This window comes from Corvus hawaiiensis, chromosome Z, assembly GCF_020740725.1.
Source record: "Corvus hawaiiensis isolate bCorHaw1 chromosome Z, bCorHaw1.pri.cur, whole genome shotgun sequence".
Taxonomy (NCBI): Eukaryota; Metazoa; Chordata; class Aves; order Passeriformes; family Corvidae; genus Corvus; species Corvus hawaiiensis.
The window spans coordinates 61,324,946-61,346,243 of record NC_063255.1 but is presented as its reverse complement, the minus strand read 5'-3'; the positions used below and the strand labels follow the sequence as shown (position 1 = coordinate 61,346,243).

Sequence of the window (21,298 nt, the reverse complement as noted above, 5' to 3'; positions counted from 1 at the left end):
TTCCCAAAGCATTCCGTATCTGGGCAAGAAACGCTCACTGCTGCATCTTAAAGAGTGCAGCTAACAAGTCAACCAGCTACTGTGAACTGCATCAATTAAAAACTAAGCTTACAACCAAACAGAAAGAGCAGTTGTTTCCTTACAAAAGAACATCATGCTTAAATGTTAAGAATAAAGCTTTCTTTAATATTTTTATTGTGTTGGATGTGAAAAAACACCACCTGAATACACTAACTGCCCCCATCTTTTCAAGAATGCTACATAAAGATGTAATTAATTCAGCATTCAGTAGTTTTTCAGGGTCTGACAACAGAACCTCACAACTTGATTTATGAAATTTAAACAATAAAGATTTTCTTATTTTAAGCTTCTCCCCCAGTCATTTTCTTGATGAAGTAAACATGATTATTGTCTTATTTTTAAGATACTTTTGGAACAGTCTTGATGCTGCCTGTATATCTTTTCCAGACAAACAAAAACCACTCCTATCCCTACTGCAACCTGTCAAACTAAAGCTTTTACCTACTAGCTTTCCTCATATGAAAAAGTCACAGTATTCACTATTAGCATCTCCAAGTTAAGACTTGGGGAAACGAGATACCATGTTACTGAGAACCAATATTATGGTTTACGCTGAAGAACATCAAAGACTATTTCATTTCTGCTCTACCTTCATGGCCTTTCACAGTTAGGATTTCACTGTACCAATGTATATGCTGCTAACAGAGAAAGACCACACTTCAGTTGTACAGTCTCAGTTTCAATCCATGCCTTGACATGACCATGTTATTACAAATATATTACATCCAACTATTTGAAAAGTTGCAGATACTTGCTTTCTAAAGTACCAGCTCATGGTAAAGTTGAACAGATACTTCTAAGCTCCACACCACCATTTCCTTCATTATCCTTAAAAAAAAGCAGCTACTTCAGACTTACACTCTACTAAAAGGAGGGGGGAAAAAACCCACAGCATCTCATAGAAAGCTTAAGCATCTTCTACTCCAGCAATAAACACTCATTTGTGTGCACCAAGTATTAAGTAAGCCATTGTCAGATTAGACTGGAAATCACCTACCTCTTGGCAAGAGATAGTTAGAGAGGATTCAGCCAGTGTGGGAAACATGCACCTGGCAAAGCGTATTTACACAAGCCAAAAGGATGGGGAGGGAGAAAGAGCAATTGGAAGAGACAAAACCAGGAAAAACATTGCCTCTTTTCTTGCCTATTCTCTGAAAGAACGCATTTTTCCAGAGTCTCTAAGCCTTGGCCCCTATTGTCAGGCATTGAAAAACACCAGAAAACAGCTACTGTGAAATAGTTATGAGGCTTAGTAGGCTCCTGCAGTTTAAACCCCATGTACCAAAAAAGAAAAAAAGAACAAGAAAAACTGAATGAAAAGAGAATACACTAATACATAAAGTCAAGAAATTAGAGTTCAGTGTGACCTGTTTGTCTGTGACCAAACAAAATTTGTACTGGTATGACCTACTGCCACAACATATCCAAACAAAGTGCTTACTAAAACAGTAGCCATTTATTACTCTCCCCACATAGTAACATGTTCAGTTGGGGTTTTTTTTACAAAACTTAAGAGAAAACAAAAAACTGCAAAGTACAGGTTAATACTTATTTACAGTAATTTCATAAACAGAGTATTATTTCTAGAAGCCAAGTAAGAATTATTCCCAAGCCAGTCTTGCTTTCCTTTTCTGCATGGTTCCTTTTTCCTGCTGTAAACATCCACATAGCCCCAAAACATCATCCTTCACACAGGACTTTTTAGCATGATAAACTGATTATGTGGGTTTTCAGAGTTGCCAGTACTTACAGTAAGACAGACTGCACACATACAGCCTACTAAAATGCTGAAGGTACAGTGTTTAACTTTGCACAGATGTGTAAGTCTTAACTGTGAGAAGCATGGCACAGAACAAGTTTACCAAATTTATTTTAATTCCCATGGAAAAAAAATGCAAGGAATTGTTAACTGTACATAATTCCTGATGGATCACTGAAGTCACTATTTACAAATAAAAACCTAAACAAAATTACATGCCAAGGAACATCAGTCTCCTTTGTCACCTGATCTGTTCCTTACTGCTGTTATTCACAGGTATCTGCTGTAAGGAATACGTAAGGCCAAGAATTATAAAAGTTTTCTCTGTTACCACTCTACAGAACTTAAGATAAGCAACACATTTAAAAAACACCAGGAGACACATGGGTCATGGAACACCCTGTACATTGCAATGTGTGTGAAACAGAGGCAGGAAGTTTCTCTTGAATTCTGTGGATTTCTGAAATATAGTAACCTAGAGCCTAACAAAAACCAGATGGCAGCAAAACTTTATTTTGTAACTACATCGGAGTGAGGAACAGACATTTCAAGTTACTCATGCAAAGTATGAAAAAGCCCCCACTCACCAAACCTTTCACACCCAAACATCTCTTAGGAGCCCTAAGCTAAATCTGAAGCAGTACATAAAACTTCTTAAAACTTGCACAGGTATTCTTAAAGCTTTAGGTAAGAAGTTATTTCTATCTCCCTTACATTCAACATGCACTCCTGAACTTACTTACAACCACACAAAACCCCAGTGCAATCCAGAATGACACACACTTCACCAATGGCAGAACCAAAGCTGTATTGCACTGCAGCTGCCAAAGAGAAAGTTCAGTTGTGTGAAAAAATTTAAGAAAAAAAAGGTAACCTAACATATTTAAAATCATAATTAAAACAATGGACAAGACAAACCTTGTAACCTTGAATCGAATTCCAGGAACTCTCCTTTATCCACGAAATTACACACACACAAAAACCTCAACCAAACTAAAAAAATTTAGTCACTGAAAGATTTATTGAAAGATGAGATCAGCTAAAAACAAATACATGGGCCAAGTACATAGAAATCTTTTTCATCACAGAAATCACTTTAAAAAAAAAAATAGTAGTAACGAGTAATGTCAAGAGTAGGGGAAGCTTGCTCTTTAATTCAACAGGGCAATGTATCTTGTCTGAGCAAGGCTTACTAAAAGATAGGTGCAAAGTACCAGATTAAAGCAATTTCAATAGGGTTAATAAGATAAAAAAAAGCCATGTCTTTCCACAACACGTGAGAAGTGGAGAACTTGTGCACACAACTTCAATCTGCCATTTTATTAGGAAAAACAGAGTAATTAAAAGCACACCAATATAGGTTTTAATTGCTTGGGCTTCTTTTAACAACGCCAACAACAAATGGAGCACTGAATCTGATGATGTCTTAAATCTACAGTAACCAAATCAGTCATGCTATGAAGTAACAGTCATTTTCAGAAAGACAGAACTGCATACACCCCAGAATATTTTCTATTAAATTCAGCAGTGGAAGATATACAGTCTCTCAAAGCAAATACTGTATCACTGCAAAACATTGCTCAAAGTATCCAAAGATCAGTAGTTTGCAGATTGATAGGTATGAAGCTAACTTCACTTCCTCATCTCTCTCCAGATCTCATAAAAACAACACCGTCCCCAACCCAAAACTTCACCAGAAAAAAAAAAAAACCCGCAACAAAAACAACGGCGGTACATGTTTCTCAAATTTTGCCTATTTCACGTTCTTTGAGAATACAGTATTGAGAATTTTGAGGATATACGGCCTACAATTAAAACTCATTACAGAAAAAAGTAAAACCAGTCAGCCGCACCACTGTGGGTACAATTTTTTTTCTTCTGATGAGCAAAGCGTACGTGTTATGGTCTACCATTCACCTGAACAGCTTAAGCAAATGTTAGAGAAGCACATCTTGATAAAAGAGATCAATTTAGGAAGATGTGCTAATAAATACAATAGGGTGAAATACACTACATTCAGAGAAGATAACTTCTTGTCACAGCATTTTAGAATGAAAAGAATACAACACTGAAATATAAAGGACTTACGTCTCATGGGTGCCAAAAAAGAAAATAGGCATTTTATTCATAGGAGGTTTAACTGCCCCATCAGGAACTTCATCCACCTAAGAAAAACAGACTATTATAATTCAAATCAAATAACAATCAAGAACAGTTTAGGGGGAAATATGTAAAAGTTAAGCATTAAAATGGGGATAAAAATAGCTACAGAGAAGTAAAGCAGGTATTGAGATCTCTTTTGAACAGTATGTAAAAAAAATACACCAGAATGAAAACCAGTATTATCAACAATAGAAAATTACAACACTTTCAGTTTACAGCGATACTTTTCACATGATGACTTTTTTTAAAAAGAGAGATTATCATGTGTTACAGGTGAAAGGCACAATTCAATTTTGTTCACGTACTGCCCGTCCTTAAGCAAAAGCAACAGCAACACTTTGGACCATTATGCTGACCTGATAACTTGTGGAAGCCCAAATCTGAAGTACTACCAAAAGAATAACAAACTTTAAAAGAACACCAATTCGTAAGTCAGCATCTTAGCTAAATACCTTTCTACCTCCATTCCCACATCCCACAAATGACCTACAGCAGTCCCAGAACTTGGCATGCCTCTTCTACGGGAGCACAGAGAACACAAAAAAAGACTGGACACGCTACCCTATTTATCAGAAAGCACAGTAGACATAGCCCACTTAGGAGGAATCCTGCCATAAGTTCGTGTTTTTCTTTTGCCAAAAAAGAGCAGTTACTAGGGGACACTATTTTTGTACAGCTCCAGGGGCCTGCACTGCTCCAGTGTCACGCTACCATACAGCAGTCTTGATTCCGTAAAGCCGCGTTACACAAATTAGGACGAGTAATGACTGCTTGAGAGGGCTACTTGTTACGGATTTGCAATGTGACTGCAAAGCCGCTTCTACCCCCGCGAGCTCAGCCGTGCCCTCCCTCACAGGAGGCGACGCAGAAAGCGCCGCTCAACACAGGTGTGTGAGCACACCCCGCAGAGAACGAGGCAGGGGGAGGAGGGGGAGCCTTACCCTGGCTGGCCAATGGGGGTAACCTTTCATCTTGGCGAAGATCAAGTCTCCGGGTTTGAAATCTCGGCTCATGTTTTCTTACCGACGTGACGCCCTGTTGCCGCCAGGCGGGCCGTGCTGAAAGAAGGAAGGGCTCTGCGCTTCCAGCAACCACCGAGGCACTGCCAGGCACACGAGGAGCCGCTCACTGCCGGGATAATCACACCAGGCCGGGGGAGCATAGAAAAGGGCACACAAGAGGGCACGTCAGCAAGGGCGGGCGGCCCCTGGCTGGGGCGCGCTGCGCCGTGCCCGCCGTTCACCCCTACAGAGAGACCCCCTGGGCACTCCGCAGCCCCAGCCCCGGCCTGCGGGCAGGGCCAGGCCACCCCCGGCTAGGAGAGCCGCCCACCGCCTTGTCCCCATCTCCCCCGTCCCCGACCGGCCACTCGCCCCCTCACGCACACGAGCACGACGGCGCGAGAGCGCTGCGGGGGGTGGGGGGGGGGGGAAGGAGGGGGCGCGCGGAAAAGAAACTCCGCCTGCCCTCCTCTCCTTCCTCCATCCCTTTTTTGCGCGCTCTCTATTTCGCCCCCGTCGCCCCCCTTTCTCTCTCTCTCCCCGCAGCTCGCCCGCCCGCCCGCCCGCCACTTCACCAGCGGCGCTGCAGCTCCCCGCTACCAACCGAGCTAGCGACCGGCCCGCCGCCCGCCGCGGGAAATACGGCCGCGCCGCCTCCTCCCGCCAGCAGGCCGGTACCACCAGGCACGCCGCACCGGGGCGGCGGGGGAGCTCCGGCGTGCCGGCGGGGACTCGGCGCGCCCCGCCGTAAGACAGACAGCTCGGCTCCCGCCTCCACGCCTGAGGGAACTCAGGCAGCCACGAGAGACAAGAGCCCGCCGGACCCGAGGCAGGCTTGGAGAAAGGAATGGGGAAAGCCTCGCTCACTCCTTCTCCCCACAGTCGTAAAAGTGGTTCGTTCCTCCTCCGGTGGGGGCGGGGCGGCCGCGGCGCCGCTGGGGGAGCGGAGGAGGACGAGAAAGAAGAAAAGAGCAGGAGGAGCAGCCGCTGCAGCGGCGCCGCTGTGAGACCGCCCCCGGCCGCGGCGGGAGCGGAGCTGAGGCCAGCCACGTATACGGGCGAATGGGCCCTGCCCAGCCACTGACAGGCTGGCGTGGTTAATGATCGCCATCCTCCTTCGCAAACCGGGCGGGTGCGACTGTCCCACGGGTCTCTTTGTGTGTGTCATGCCCCCGCGAGCTCTGTTAGAGAGCCGTCCCCTTCCCGGGCGTCTCATCCCGTGTTGCTGCCGGCCCCAAAGCTGCCCGTGTTGCTCGGGTACTCCCCAGCCACTTGCTTGATGTCTTGACTTCCCCCAGCATCCAACAATCCACGGTTTTCTTAAGTCTGTAATAGAGTCCTTACCTGTTACTTAGTCGCCATTAACTCCTGGGTTTGGTGGAGGTTTTCTTTGGTTTGGTGGTTGGTTTTGTTTTTTAACTAGAACTGCTACTAATTTAGACTTTATGTTACTCCCCTTGTCCTCTCCACATATGTTCTCTCCAGGCTTGTTGACCAACCCGTATTAAACTTCCTTCTCACCTAGCATTTCAAGCCCCTGTGCCCTCCTCTCCTGTTTGTGTCAGCTGATCTCCTTGCTGAGTGCATCAGCCACTGCCAGCCTCCCCACAAATACCTTTCTTCAAAGAGAAGACCTCAAAACCAGATATAAACCCACGAACTTCTTTCTTACAGCTTGCCTGTCGTATCTAATTCGAGTTCTGCATCAAAAAGTAGCCCATCAGCTCTCTGTGGCTTTAGTCCTACGCGATGGCCCCACACAGTACCACCTGCAAGTCATTTGTATACTTTGTCTGTGCCATACAATGGAGGCCCAAACCAGTAGAAAGCTGTAAGAGTATTGGCACAAAAAATTACTCCTTACACTGTTTGCTAGGGGCAGACCCCTAGCCACTTGTGCTCAAGTTCTTGGTGTGTGGGCTGATGCGCAAGTTTTCCAGGTCAGTTTTCTGCCAGCTGCCCTCTGTGCTACTGGAACATAAAGGCAAGTCCTTGTGAGAAGAATCATCTTACCACTTTCAGTTTTGATACTGAAACTCAAGTCAGGCCCAAAACACCCACTGCAGTTGCCACAGAGCAAGTTGTGATTTGTTCTAGGCTCTCTCCTCCTTAAATGCAAAATGTTGCTTTATAAATGTTAACTGTAAAAACTTCACACCATCTGTGTTAAGCAAGAACAAACTGCAATTTTCTGATGGCTTAAATATGTCAAATTTGCTTGATTTTCTTGGAGGTGGCAAAGCTCATATCCCTGGCACCAACTTTCTCATAAAAAATAGAAAATCGTTGATATATTAAAATATATTTCTTCCTATGTAAAAATGAATGGCCATTTGGGGCAAAAGTCCCAATTCCTGGTGGTATTTAATTTAAAAGATATAGATGCACCACTTAGGGACATGGTTTAGTGGTGGTTGTGGCAGTGCTGGGTTAATGGTAGGACTCAATGACCTTAGAGGTGTTTTCCAACCTTAATAATTCTATGGTTCTGTATAAGAGATGTATTTTTCAGTATGGGAGGAAGGAAAGGTATTTGTTTGACTACATGCACGCAGCAACAGTATTGTATCTAAAGTAATTTTTGTGAATCAATGTGAAAAACAGTGTGTGGGACATTTTGGGCAGATAAGCTAGTATTACTGGTTCAGAATCTTCCAAGTTTTTATACTGCCAAAACCTATCGGATCATTCAAACATGATCTTAAGTCTGTTTCCTTTCATATTATCACATAATTTAAATTTTTGCATTAGTTAGGCCATTTTTCATCATAGTAATTTTTGACTACTTATCAGACAACAGCAGAGAGGATGTCCCCTTCAATCTGTATTTTTATCAAAAAAACCCCAACCATGCTGTTATTAAAAGAACTGCAACATGATGAAATCTATTTTTGTGAACCTGGGCAAAGAACTTATTTAGTTTGGCACAAGACATTTAGAATAACTGCATGATGGAGAAGCAGAAAAACCATAGGTAAAAGCCAATTATACAAATCAAGACAGAAATTAGAAATTAAGTTTTGAGTCTTTACCTTAGAGGGTGAAAATATTATGGAGCTTTTTTTTTTTTTTTCCTTTTAATTAAAACTTCAATTTGTACCTTGAAGGATATTTCACTGACATGTTACTACTATTATCCACTTTCCTAGGATATTGTAGGGTGGATTTTATTCACTCAGTCTTTTATGCTGTTGTTGTTTGACATCATACATGTTTACATGTGGGTCTTGAAATGTCTCAGTTGAGATGTTTCGAAGAACATTTCCCTTTGTGCAGTGAGGCGAACAGAAGGGGAATGATAACTTTGTTACCAGTCTCCCTCATCCACCCTGCTGTGATTTTTGTCCCATGGTCTCTCAAGATCATTTACCTGTTTGTTTCTCATGATCATCTGAGTGAAGGATGTGCTGCCCTGAATTTGAGGACATCCACATCTCAATCTGGCTCTCACGCCAGTCGGTCATTTTAATTTCCTACACGCCTGTTACATTTCTGGAATTCAGAATCCCTAACCCGTGTCTGTGTGGGCCGTGTGGGAGGTGTGGGCGGCGGCGGCGCTGCCGGACCGCCCGCCGATGACGTCCGGCCGCTGCCGGAAGTTGCCGTTGGGACGAGGTTCCGCGCGCCGCCGCGTCCATCCCGGCGGGACCTGGAAACCGCGCCGCGCTTCCCGGCGGCCGCGCTCGCTCGGCTGCCCGGAGCGGCCTCGGGGTGCTGCTGCTGCTGCTGGAGCTCTGTTCTGACGGTGTTCTCCCAGCCCTTCCTGCCAGGTAAAGCGCCAAAGCCGCCGGCACGGCGTGCGCTCAACCACGGGGCCAGCGGAGCAAAGGGATGCTGCTGCTTTGGTCTTTGGCTTGCTTAAAATTTTTCAGCCTGCGTTAGTGAAAACCCACTCGCTAGCCGAAACAACTGCTGGTGAGCTTTTATAGGTTGCAACACAGATGTGGTAGTTCCGCCTGGCTTTGTGTGTTTTAAATTAGTACATCTTGGTTAGAATTAATTTGCTGGAAGGGACCTTAGAGATCCTCCAGTTCCGTTCTTTTGCCGTGGGCGGGGACACTTCCCACTAAACCAGGTTGCACAGAGCTGGTCTCCAACACTTCCAGGGATGGGGCAACCTGTTACAGTACCTCACCACCCTCACAATAAAGAATTTCTTCCCATCTCCAGTCTAAATCAATGGCCTTCATAAAGTTAGTTAAGCACATTCAGTAGTTCGTGAGGAGAATATGACACAAGTTTTGTAGGTGACATCCATCGAATGTTTTGCCTCCTCAAGCAAAAACTTAACTGTTTTGTTTAATCGTGGGGCTCTTATGAGCCACTCCATGCCTGAATTTTTTTTCCGAATTAAAATAGCGTGCTTTTGGAGTGTATCCATTTGTGTGCTAGTAAACTATGGATGTGTATCTTAGAGAGAAATGTGGTATATTCCAAATCATTAGCATTCCCAGAAAACAGTCATTAGGTATTCCCCGCCCCCCCCCAAGTAATTAAAAGACTTAAAAGTAATTTCAGAAGGTTCTAAAACTTCAAAGTGGTGTGGATATATCACAGGAGATTTTGCTTATGTTTTGAGACAGATTTTTTTTCCTGCTGAAGCTATTTGTTGGATAGTGATTGTGAATTCTTCTGGAGGAAAAAAAAAGAGACTTCTGAGAAAATTTTAGTTGCACCACTTTTTTTTTTCTACCATTCAGATTTTGGTATAAAGCGAAATATATGTTTTGGCAATAAATATTAAGAAAAGGGTGGTATGAAAAACTAGTTTCTTAGTGTTCAGAGCTATGTCTTAATGTGAAAATTTGGCACAATTGATAGAGGTATAGTTTCCCATACCAGGCTACCTCTTTTTTTTTTTTTTTTAATCCAAGCAATTAATCTTTGTTGAGTACAGTACTACAAGTAGTCTGTCAAGATTTTCTTCTCTCATGTAAAGTTAAAGTTTTCAGTGTGCAAGGCGCCAATAATTTAATGGAACTAAATATGTCCTTAGAAATTATACTACTGTCCATACTTTAAAAATGAAGTTTTCAACTGTTTTCTCATTTGAGATGGAAAGAAAGCTGTGTTGTTTTTTCTAGGTGTGTGAGTGATTGTTGCATGGTAATTATTGGGTTTTGAGTCTTATGAACACATACACCAAGGTGAATTCTCATGGATAGATGTTAAAAATCACAAAGGATACATCTAGCTATTCTTTATTAATATACTGCTTTTATGTAAAAGCAAAACAAACAAACAAAAAAACCCCGAATCACAAACTCAGAGTTTTTAAAAGTAAGGGTTCTTTTTCTACATTTTCTGTTAAAATTATAGATTGAAGCATGAATGCATTTTTTTCTTCTCCATATTTTTAGTGCAGGTTATTAGCAACTGGAATGAATAAAATTATCATTTTATTAATATATTACACCAAGTGCTGCCATTGAGCACCACAATATAAAAAAAGGCATTAAAGTATTAGCAAAAGGAGGGCCACAAGGTTGGTGAAATGTCTGGAGGTGAAAGCCTTATGAGGAATGTCTGTGGTCACTTGGTCTGTTCAGCCTGGAGGAGACTGAGAGGAGACCTCATTGTGATCTACAGGGGGAAGTGGAGGGGCAGGTACTGATCCTTTATCTCTGGTGACCAGGGACAGGACTTGAGGGAATGGCATGAAACTGAGTCAGGAAAGTTTAGGTTGGATATCAGGAAAAGAGTCTTACCCCAGAGGGTGGTTGAGCACTGGAACAGGCTCCCCAGGAAAGTGGTCACAGCACCAGCCTGACAGAGTCCAAGAAGCATTTGGACAATGCTCTTGGGCACATTGTGTGACTCTTGGGGTGTCTTGTGCAGGGCCAGGGGTTGGACTCAATGATTCTAATGGGTGCCTTCCAACTCAGCATGTTCTATGATTCTGTAAACATGTGGCTGCAAGCCAGGGATGGTAAAGATGGAGTCCAGGCTAGTGTCCCGTTTTAGACTTTAATATGAATGTCCATCTGCTATCATGTTCAAAAATAAACCTTTATGGGTCATTACTATTGACTGTTGAATACAACTGATGTTTCATGTTACCTTGCTTTAATTAATGGAAAGAGATCATTAATGAGTTTGTAGTTCAACTTGAAGTAAATAATGGATTTCTTTAAGGTCTGCATTATAAATATATTGTCTGTATTGATTTCTTTTTTATTGTAACACTAATGATTTTTTTCTAAAAGTGAGTGGAGTTATAGTTCAATTTAATATTCCTCCTGTATAGTCCTAAATATTACTGTTTTATCTAATATAATAAAAATATGTTCAAATAGATTATTCTAGGTTTATGAAACACTTGGAAAACTTGCTATGTTAAAGGCTGTTATCAGACAGTACATGCAATCATAGTATACACATTTATCTTCAATAGAATTATTTTGAAGAGAAATGGAGTTTGTAATAGTCTTATGAGATAGAGGATCAATGTATGCAAACAAAATAGTTTTATTGATATTCAGAAAACCTTGGCAGGGGCTATTCTGCTATGTTACTATATATTTATATATTAATCTACAGTTTTTAAGCTTAAGAGACTAGAAGTACAATTCTCAGAGTTGACTAAAACTGTAAAATTGTAGTTGGTAATTGTTCACATAGTAGTAACACTGTTTTCTAATTGCTTGTGAGTATTAACAAATGATTCTTTCAGTATGCTGCCAATTAAACTAAAGCATGTCTCTGTTACAGACTTTAATCATCTTGGGAGCTTGTCAAGTAAGCGTATATACAGTCAACAATTCATTCTCCAGAGTTTATAGACTTAAAATCTACCTATTGGACATCATGAGTTCATCCTCTCCAGTCAACTACTCTGTAACAGAAGCTAGAAGGTGAGCTTCGTTTCTGTATTTTTAAGTCTAGTAATACAGTTCCTGATTTTGTGGTTTATTTTCTAGATCCCTGAAATTACGTAATTCAGACTGAAGAAGAACCAGATATGCTGTGATATATGCAAACTAGGCCATGTCAATACAGTTATTAGATCCTAGAATTACAGAATAGCTAGGGTTGGAACAGGCTTCAAAGATCATTGAATTCCAACTGCCTGCTCTGGACAGGGACACCTTTCACTAGACCAGATTGCTCAGAGCCCCATTCACCTTGGCTTTGAGCTGACTGTCAGGAATGGGGCATCCATAGCTTTTCTGGGCAACCTGTTCCAGTGCCTTACCACTCCCACAGTAAAGGATTTTTCTAATATCTAATCCAAACCTACTCTCCTTCTGTTTAAAGCCATTCTCTCTTGTCCTGTCACTACATGCTCATGTAAAAAGTCTCTCTCCATCTTTCTTGTAGGCTCCCTTCAGGTACTGGAAGGCCACAGTTAAGTCACCCTGAAGCCTTCCCTTCTCCAGGCTGTACAATCCCAATTCTCTCAGCCTTTCTTTGTAGGAAAGGTGCTCTATCCCTCTAATCAACTTCTTGGCCCTCCTGTGGACTCACTCCAACAGGTCCATGTCCCCCTGTGCTGGGGACCCCAGAGCTGGATGCAGCACTGCAGGTGGGGTCTCACCAGAGCAGAGCAGAGGGGCAGAATCCCCTCCCTGGCCCTGCTGCCCACGCTGCTTTGGATGCAGCCCAGGACACATTTGGCTTTCTGGACTGCCAGGGCACATTGCTGGGTCATGTCCTACCTCTCCTCCACCAGCACGCCTAAGTCCTTCTTGGCAGGGCTGCTCTCCATCTGTTCATCCCCCAGCCTGGGCTGACACCAGGGGTTGCCCTGACCCAGGTGCAGCACCTTGCACTTGGTCTTGTTAAGCCTCCTGAGATTCCCATGGGCCTGCTTCTCAAGCTTGTTCAGTTGTAGGGGACTGTGTCAGAGGCTTTACAGAAGCCCAGATAAGTGCCATCTGTAGCCCTTCCTTTGTCCACTAATGTTGACATGTTATCAGATGATAAATTGTCTACACCTGGTGAGCTAACACAATGCTTGTTCTCCTAAAACCACTGACCTGTGGAACTGCACAATGCCCATTGTGTAAGAAGGAGAACTGTAAGTTCACCAGCCCCAGTGCCCTGCCAGCTTGACTCTGTAACATTGCTGTCCCTGACCACTATGGACTACCAGAGAGACCCCCAGGACAGAAGAACACGTGCGTAAAGGAGAGGGAAAATATATTAATGGTAGCAGGGAAATGATTATCATATGCATGTTTATTCTGGGATGATCAATGAATATCTATGTAAAATACAGTAAATAAACAGAAACTTTCCGATTTTAGAAGGAGCTACCCCCTTGTGCATCTGGCTGAATAAAGAATGCCTGCTTCTTAATGCTACCTTGGTGTTAAGGAGTTTTTTATTTTACCAGATTTTTGGTAGCAGTCACTCCATCATTACAGGTGTGCATACTGGCCATCTGATGTGCAAAAATTCTCACACAGGCATAGGAAACATGGCAGAGGTAGTTTCTGTCTCCGTTTAGGAGCAATGACGTGGACTTCCAGAAGGGTTTTCTGCAATAGCTATGGAGGTAGAGGTTGGCTATTAGTCTTGCACATGGCTCTTCTTTTTATTAACCTGATACATGTTTGATCTTTGGCACAATTAAAGTAAACTTTAATTCATCCTGTTTATCTTAACTGTGAGAACTATTTGTCACTATTTAACATCTGATTGTAAAAAACTGCCGGTTGTATAGGAGTAGCAAAATGCCATGAGTAGGTACTTCGGTCGGGAAGTCAGGCTGCAGACTACTTCAACTGCAGAAGTTTAGCATAATTGCACTGCTACATAGTAAATGAAAGAAAGTTTCTCTGATACAAAATTACAGTTTCACCCAAATACGGAAGGAAAGCTAGTGAAAACTGTTTCTCTGCAATGTTCTTTGTTGACTGTGATTAGCTGACTTGTGAAGTGAATGTGAATTTTTGAGTGTTTGGTGATGTAGAACTCAAAATCTATTTCACCTGCTCGTACGCTTTCTTAAATAGTCTTAAGGTACTACCAAAAATGATGTCTTAGATAAAAGGTCTAGTTGCTAAAATACAGATTTTCATTCAAAACCAATGATCAATGAACTATGAATATGTGAAAATGGAAGTGCAAAGCAGTCTCTGAATTCCTTAGACTGCAAATCATACATGATTTGAAACTTTCCAGGGTTTTTGTGTGATTTTGTGACTTAAGCTTCCAAGAACTTCATGCTTGTAGCACTTCTACTTGTAAATGAATATGGAAAGAAGACTCTTCTTCAGTAGGTATGAAGCTTTCACAAAGCACTGCATGTGCTGATGTCACTGTGATGATTAAAGAAAATATCACAGAAATAAAGTGGTTAATTAAGGGTAATCCCTATTTTGTTTGAAGATGTTTAAGTAGACAAATAAAATAATGAAGAGGTAACATAATAATATTCCATCAGTTTTGTTGTCAGTGTTTTTTTAGTTGCTGATGTGGTTTTATAATAAGAACAAAAATAGACTTTTCTGCTTTATAAGTTTTTACTATTAATATTGTAAGTTTAGGAGCTGTGCATAAGAAGTTACTTTTAATGCTTTTTTTCTCCCAGTACTTACTGTTATGCTGTTCGTCTTAATGCTCTTATGGACATTTTTCATTTCTATAACATCCCTAATTTGCTATGACTTGTGGTGTCACGTAACTTGTTTGTGGTGGTGTTTTTTCCCCCTACTGGTCCAGTTAAGCACATAGTTTTAATTTTTCTCTGAGTGAGTTTTAGTGTGCATGTATCTTCAGTGTACTCTTTTTTTTTTTTTTGCTGAGTAATTAATAGAAGAGTTGAAAGGAAAACCTTTTTTTAAAGCTGATTGCCATAAAAACCAAGGTAGTTTGCTTAAAGATTTGAAGGTGTTTCTTTTTAATTACTATTCAAAAAGTAGTTGTTCCCTTGCTTTCATTCCATGTGCTCTCCTTACAAGAAGTATTAAATATCAGGCTTAGTAAGCAGAATGACCTCCCCACTGCCCCCAAACTATCAAAATGGTTACCCTTTTCTTAATCCTTGCTCTTTGCATTAGTCCTCCTTAGCTTTCAGTTTGAGTCCTGTTTTTCCCCCTAACCTCTGCTTTGTTAACTTTGGTGCCACCAAGTTTTTGGCTGTCTTTAATTGAGATAGATGCTTCTTTTACCATCTTTGAATAAGACTACTTGCTTTCTTTCATCTCTCTTTTCCCTAGCCATGGGAAAACAAAGGTCTTCCAAACCTATTATATGATGTCCACAAACAACCTTTTATACAGTTTACAGGTGCTCTTGATGCTGAATTCATTCTTGCCTTTTTTTCTTTTATATATTTTCTGTATTCTTTACACATATATTTGTAGCTCTGTAGCCCATCATAGTATTTGTAGATAGCATTTTACCTACTCTATTAGACAGAAAGACAAAATAAATTCTCCAGCGGCTCCAAGCTGGAGGTCCAAGGTTAGAATCTTGGGGAAGCCAAGGTTGAAACAACTCTCCAAGACACATTTTCATAAACAAAGTTTAACTCCTATCTAAAAGAGGGGGAATTCAAAGAGGGTTGAACGGGGGGGGATTTACCTCACCACTTATGTCTTCAATTGGGGATTTTTGTCAGATATGCTAATTTGCTAATCATATAAAGATTGTATATGTGAATTGTGCACCTAGGGATCCTTACAAAGATAACCCCTTTTTATCACCTAACTGTGCCTGGCTCATAATTTTAGGACCAGCGAAAAGGCATCACTCTCACTGTTCAGATTCCTCTTACTTCCTCCATGACTTACCACTCTATCTTCTTACTGCATTAGCTAAGAGTTGCTTAAAATAATGGTATTTTACTTACCTCGTTGCTGATTGTTTTGCCCTTTGAGATGTGTTGGTTCCTCTGGGTGTGGGTCTCGTAGTAAATACTGAAAGCTAATAATGTGCCACTGGTTTTCTTGCAGTACATACAGGTTTTAATGATCCTTATCTCCTACATTTATTAAAAATATAAAATGTGTTAAGTACATGGCACTCTGTGGAACAATTACTGATGACATACAATTATTCTGATCACACAGATGAAGTCCATCTTGTTTTTAAATGAAGATTTGACAGAATTTATTAAATTATAAAATATCTGTAGGCTGCACATAAAAACCTGAAATTTCATCATTTGTTGTTATTAATGTCTTTAAAGGCTACATTTAATCTAGAATACTGTCCCCCTTGTTGATGACATTTGTGCTAGTCACTTATTTGAGAAAACACATATCATAAGATAAATGTTCTTGTTTTAAAAAATATTAATGGTGCTTGTACATAAATCTAGGAGTAAGGTGGTAATTTTTTATATTTAGAAAAACCCAGTATACTGGATTTTAATTATACTATTCTTTCTGTAATTAATACTTAAGACTTCATGTAGACTGAGGTAAGCTATTTTAGTATTTTCAGCTCTGCATGAAATTACACCATTTTTTTGTTTAATTTAATCATGGGTTTTTTTACAGTTTAATTTATATTAGTGGCCCTGACAACTTTCACTTTTGTGTGGAGCAACTGGTTATTACAACCATACTTACACAGTTTTAACAATTTGAAAAATGACTTGTATCAAATAATGTGAACACTGATTTTCAGTTCCTGAAATAAGAGTTTTCCAGTTTGAAGTTATAATAATTGATTGTAAGATAATTAAGCTAGTTGATTAAGTATGTGTTTCTATACTAGTTTTTCACTCTCTACATTAAAACTTGTTTTGATTATTTTGATATTGCTTGTGATGCTCAGAGGCGAATCCTGTTACTTGCCAAGTAGATTTTCTTTTGGCTGAAAAAATAATAGAAATAAGATAACAATATTTTAAAGGAGTAGACCTTTAGTTTGTATTTTGTTTGTGATCAATTGTTTGTCTGTAGTTTAGATGTATATATCTTTGAAAACAAAATATGAAGAGTGAGGTTTATTCCACATGTATGAGTTCATTTTATGACAGTGATGTTTTTGAGACAGTAATCCATGTTAAAAAATGAGCCTTACTGCAGAGACAAACAGAAACTTGCTAGTCATTTTAATGTATGTTATTGGAATGATGTTTTTTGGCATCCTGGAAGTTTACTGGGTCCATAATAAAAATAATGAAACATAATTAAAAACTTATGTGCTTAAATTGACTTAGGGAAATTCGAAGTGCATATCTGATTTAAGTTCCTGCTGCTACATCTCTCATAGTTTACATAAGCAACAGTAGCATGACAACTGCATGGCATAATTTTACTTAAGTGAATGTATAGAGCTTTGCGTCCACAATCTGATAATTGAAATAAAGGATGATTAAAACTTAAAAGGAATGCTTATGATTTTTAAAGCAACAATATTTTGCAGCTTATGTAATGCGGAATGTGAGTTGCTACAGAAGAGCAATGAATTGGAGTTGGATGCCGTTTTAGATCTGAGATGGAAACTTCTTCAAGCTAAAAAAGAAAATTTGGACTTAACTATTCAACACAATCAGGAAGTAAGGACTTCTTTTTTATTTGCCTTACTTTATACTTGGAATAAATTAATCTTGTTTCATTGAAACAATACTCTCACATGGTGGATCAAAAGCTGGAAAATATCAAGGAAGGTGTCACTGTACAGACCTCTCATACCCGTTCATAGGTACTGTTAGCGCCTCTTGTCATTGTCAATAGTTAAAGGTGCGGTAGGTATCTTCAGCACTTCAGAACAGCAAAATGCAGAAGAATCTTGTGCATCCCCAGCTCAGTCTAAGAGATGGTTTGTTTGGTTTTTTGTTTTATTCCAGATAATTCCAGGGATCAATTTTTTTCGATCACACCACAGTTAATAAGCCAATGGGAAAATAACGATTTAACTGAAGCACAGGAGCAAGTCATTGTGGGAGAAGCAGGCATCTCTTAATTTGAGAGACAATAAATGGATATGGAACAACAAACTAGATTTATTGGCTGTATTTAGCCAAAAAAAGATGAATGAGCACCCACATCAACTGCTCCGGGCAGACTGCTAGTACCGTCCCTGCCCAGCTCCGTGGGATCCCGTGTACCCCCACAGATGCACGGGTGGGTTCAGTGCTACAGTCGGTAGCAAAGAGTTGAGAAGGGCATTTGGGTGCGTTCCGCCAGGAGCATTCATTGCTGCTACACTGTCGAAGGTTACAGAGGCAAATACAAACATGAGCCCAGAACTCACAGTTTTATGCGGGGCTGGGGCAAAGGCGGGACTTGGGAACGGGGTCCAGTGGGGAAGCTCAGGGGGAGTGAGGAGGGGGTAGAGGCTGACAGCCAACCGGGGAATCCAAACTGGGATAGATTAACAGAACAGAGCAATGCATCCTGGGAGAAGCCTTTTTGGTCACCCTAACAAGAAGTGATTCTTGTGTTACTCGGGACTTGTCTTACTGAAACTCTCTGTCCCTTGTGATGTATGTTCACCGGCCACCACAGACTGCTTAGAGCAGAATTGCTACCTATAGTAGTAAAACTACTTCTTCAGCAGCATAGTTTAAACCAGATTATCAACTGCCAGATTGGCATTTTAGCAAATGTGGGAAGTGTGCCTAGCAGCAATATGCTGAAACTGATTACAACTCAGCACCTACCTTTTCCTGTGTTTGTTAATGGGAAAACTGATATTCAAACTAAAGAAAAGATTAATTGAATGTATTTTTGATGCTACTTCATTTCAATACTAGTTTGCTACAACAGTATCACGGAAATCCTTTGTAAAGCGGGTGATTTCCCATGCATGAAGTTCTCATTAACAAGAATTTTGCGACTTTGTAGATGTTCTGAAGGAATATGTATTTTACTTTCCACCTTCCTGTGTTGAAATATCTTTACTTTGATTTTCTGAATCCAGTTTTTGGCAGGAAATATTGTTTCTCAGCCTGTATAAGATCCCTTTTGGAAGTGTTTTCTATTCTTAGTTTGTTGTGTGTTAGCATTAATAGCATCTGTTTGACTACTGAGCATTATTGGGCTGAATTTTATGCTCGTATGTATGTTTGTGAATTATTAGGTGTCTAATAGTCTAGTATCCCAACATGATCGTTTTTCTGAGTGCTACCAGAAAACTGTCTGTGGAATATAATGTTTCTCTTGTGGCATTTTTTCCTCTGAGGTGCAGGAAGATGACAGTAATATATGGTTAGTTTTTTTAAGGTGGTGTATTTTTGGAAAAATAGAGGGGTATGTTTAAGGTAGATGAAATTAATCTAGGAAAAGGATCAGTTTGCACAAACCAATAAAGTATCAAAGTGTGCATAAACGTGCATTTGCAAGATTGTATTTCAAATTCAAATGGAATAAGATAGCAGTTGTGAATGTGATTCCAAGTATCTTTTAAAAATATTCTGTAGGTGTCTTTCTGTAACATGTTGCACTTTTTCAAGGGAACGTTGTTGGCAGTTCTGTGAAACTTTTTTTCTAGGTGTCCAACTATGAAAACCAGATAATCAAATTACGGTCGCAATTTGAGAGAGGAGAGGCTGTTCGACAAGGTCTGGAGTACAAACTGGCAGTTGCCAGAAAAGGTGCCCATCTGAAAATGCGTACTGCAGAAGAAGAGTTAAGTGATGCAAAAAACAAACTTGTGGAACTGCAAGGTAGGTTTCAAAGAAGTAAGGATGGAATAAAGGCTAAGTCTGTTTCATGTCAGTAAGGTAAGTGAGAAGTGGGGGCTTAACTAAATTTTCTAGTTACTGCTGTTTTTCTTGAATCTCTCTTAGGTTTCTGGTCTCTTATCCATTTTTAGCTTTTGAAAACTCCTAAGAGTTCACAAAACTCTTACTGTCTCACGTGTGAATTAAAACTAACTGGCTGTCTGACAGTCCTTTCCTATCATTGTGTCCACTGATTCTCTGTGTCATCTTAATGTGTTCTCTTCATTTCATTCTTTTCTGACTAGGAAGAAATGTCAGAAATCTGGGATGGATTTGAAATAAAAATCTGTTGAAAAGTGCTGATGACTTAAGTGCCAATGCAGCTAGTTGTATTCAGTAAAATGAAAAGCCATTGTAAAGTATTTTCTCCTGTAAAGCTGCTTACAGATTAGGAAGACTTCCGTGGCATTTAAGCTTTCACAGAAGAGTGTATACAGTGTTCCCCATCTCAGGTCATTTGTGGGCTGAAGATTTAAATCTGTTAAGGACCAGTTAATTTTCCTTGGAAAAGCTAGATCTTTGCTTGGTAGCCCAACCTGTCTTAGGTTTGTTGATACTCTCTTTCATGGAACAGGTGCCTATCTTTACGGTCATTTAAACTGAACTCAAATTTAATTGATGCAGACTAATATCTATATCAAAAATGACATTTGGAAATAAACTGGCAAAATGTAGAAATCTGAAAATAAGTCTTCCGTTCTATAAAGATGTCATTTCACAGAATCATAGAAAATGCTGATTTGGAAGGGACCCACAAAGAGTTATCTCAAGTTTTTATTCTTTTCCAAGAGAAAAAAGTGTTTTAATTTTTAAAAATCTCTCAACCATTCCTATGTTCTTTTGGGAAACATGCAATAGGAGCATAAAATTTTCTAGTTTCTTCTTAGTGAAGATGGTGCTCTCCTGTGCTGGAATGTGAATGTTGCAGTGTTCCACAGGGTATCACAATATACAGAAGAACTGATGATTATTGTGTGTTTGGGGTTTTTTTTCTGGATATGTTTTGCTGTACTACTTGTTTTTTTTTTTCTTTCTCTTTTTCTTTAAACAATAGTATTCAATGAAAACCTTCAGCAGAAAGTGACAGAGACTGAGAAAACATTTCACAATGCTCAACAGAAGTGGGAAGAAGAACAGCAAAGACTTGCAAGGGCGAAGGATGATATCAGCAGAATTTATAACAATGAATATGTATTCCTTCTTAAGGAAAGAAACCAAGTAGAAACGATTTTACTGGTATGGTGTATTAATAGTTGGAAAGTTGCATGAGATAATGGCTGGAACTTTCTTAGTGTGAAGTGTATAGTGGGTTGAGGTCTTTCTGATTTAGGAAAAATTCCCCAAGAAGCTAAATGCTGCAGAGTGTTTCTGAAGAAGGTAGCCTTATAAAGTTACACGTGGTGTGTCACAGTCTTTCTTGCTTTGATGAAATGTGTTGTGGCTGATTTTGATGGTAAATGCCTAAATCAAGTTACCAGTGCACAGTCCATTTGCACTGTCATGCAATACTGAGTAAAATCAGGGGCACCTCACACCCACTGATTCCATTTCCCTGTTACTTCCCCGAGTCTGACATCCAATAGCCTGTGACTATGAAAATAGTTTGTGTAATATGAAGACCACATACTTTCAGCGAACCTGAACAGTGATGATAGGATTTCCACC

The 21,298-nt window shown here is 40.3% G+C and overlaps 2 protein-coding genes across 7 annotated transcripts in view; one reads left to right on the top strand and one right to left on the bottom strand.

Annotated features, from left to right (window-relative positions):
- The window catches only part of PSIP1 (PC4 and SFRS1 interacting protein 1), a 38,355-nt gene extending 32,640 nt beyond the window's left edge, over positions 1 to 5,715 (bottom strand). For 2 of the 3 annotated variants that reach the window (XM_048291079.1, XM_048291081.1), the window contains exons 1-3: positions 5,609 to 5,715; positions 4,945 to 5,131; positions 3,929 to 4,005 (exon numbers count right to left, since the gene is read on the bottom strand). In XM_048291079.1, the coding sequence (XP_048147036.1) occupies positions 3,929 to 4,005; positions 4,945 to 5,016 (149 nt within the window). In that variant the 5' untranslated portion in view covers positions 5,017 to 5,131; positions 5,609 to 5,715. Of the gene's footprint in view, positions 1 to 3,928; positions 4,006 to 4,944; positions 5,132 to 5,579 lie in introns of all 3 variants that reach the window. The other variant, XM_048291080.1, reaches the window with a different exon arrangement.
- A 2,904-nt stretch (positions 5,716 to 8,619) lies between these two features.
- CCDC171 (coiled-coil domain containing 171) overlaps positions 8,620 to 21,298 on the top strand; it is a 157,392-nt gene continuing 144,713 nt past the window's right edge. For all 4 annotated transcript variants that reach the window (XM_048291288.1, XM_048291287.1, XM_048291285.1 and 1 more), the window contains exons 1-5: positions 8,620 to 8,774; positions 11,716 to 11,858; positions 17,332 to 17,464; positions 19,402 to 19,576; positions 20,688 to 20,869. In XM_048291288.1, the coding sequence (XP_048147245.1) occupies positions 11,812 to 11,858; positions 17,332 to 17,464; positions 19,402 to 19,576; positions 20,688 to 20,869 (537 nt within the window). In that variant the 5' untranslated portion in view covers positions 8,620 to 8,774; positions 11,716 to 11,811. The remainder of the gene's footprint in view (positions 8,775 to 11,715; positions 11,859 to 17,331; positions 17,465 to 19,401; positions 19,577 to 20,687; positions 20,870 to 21,298) is intronic.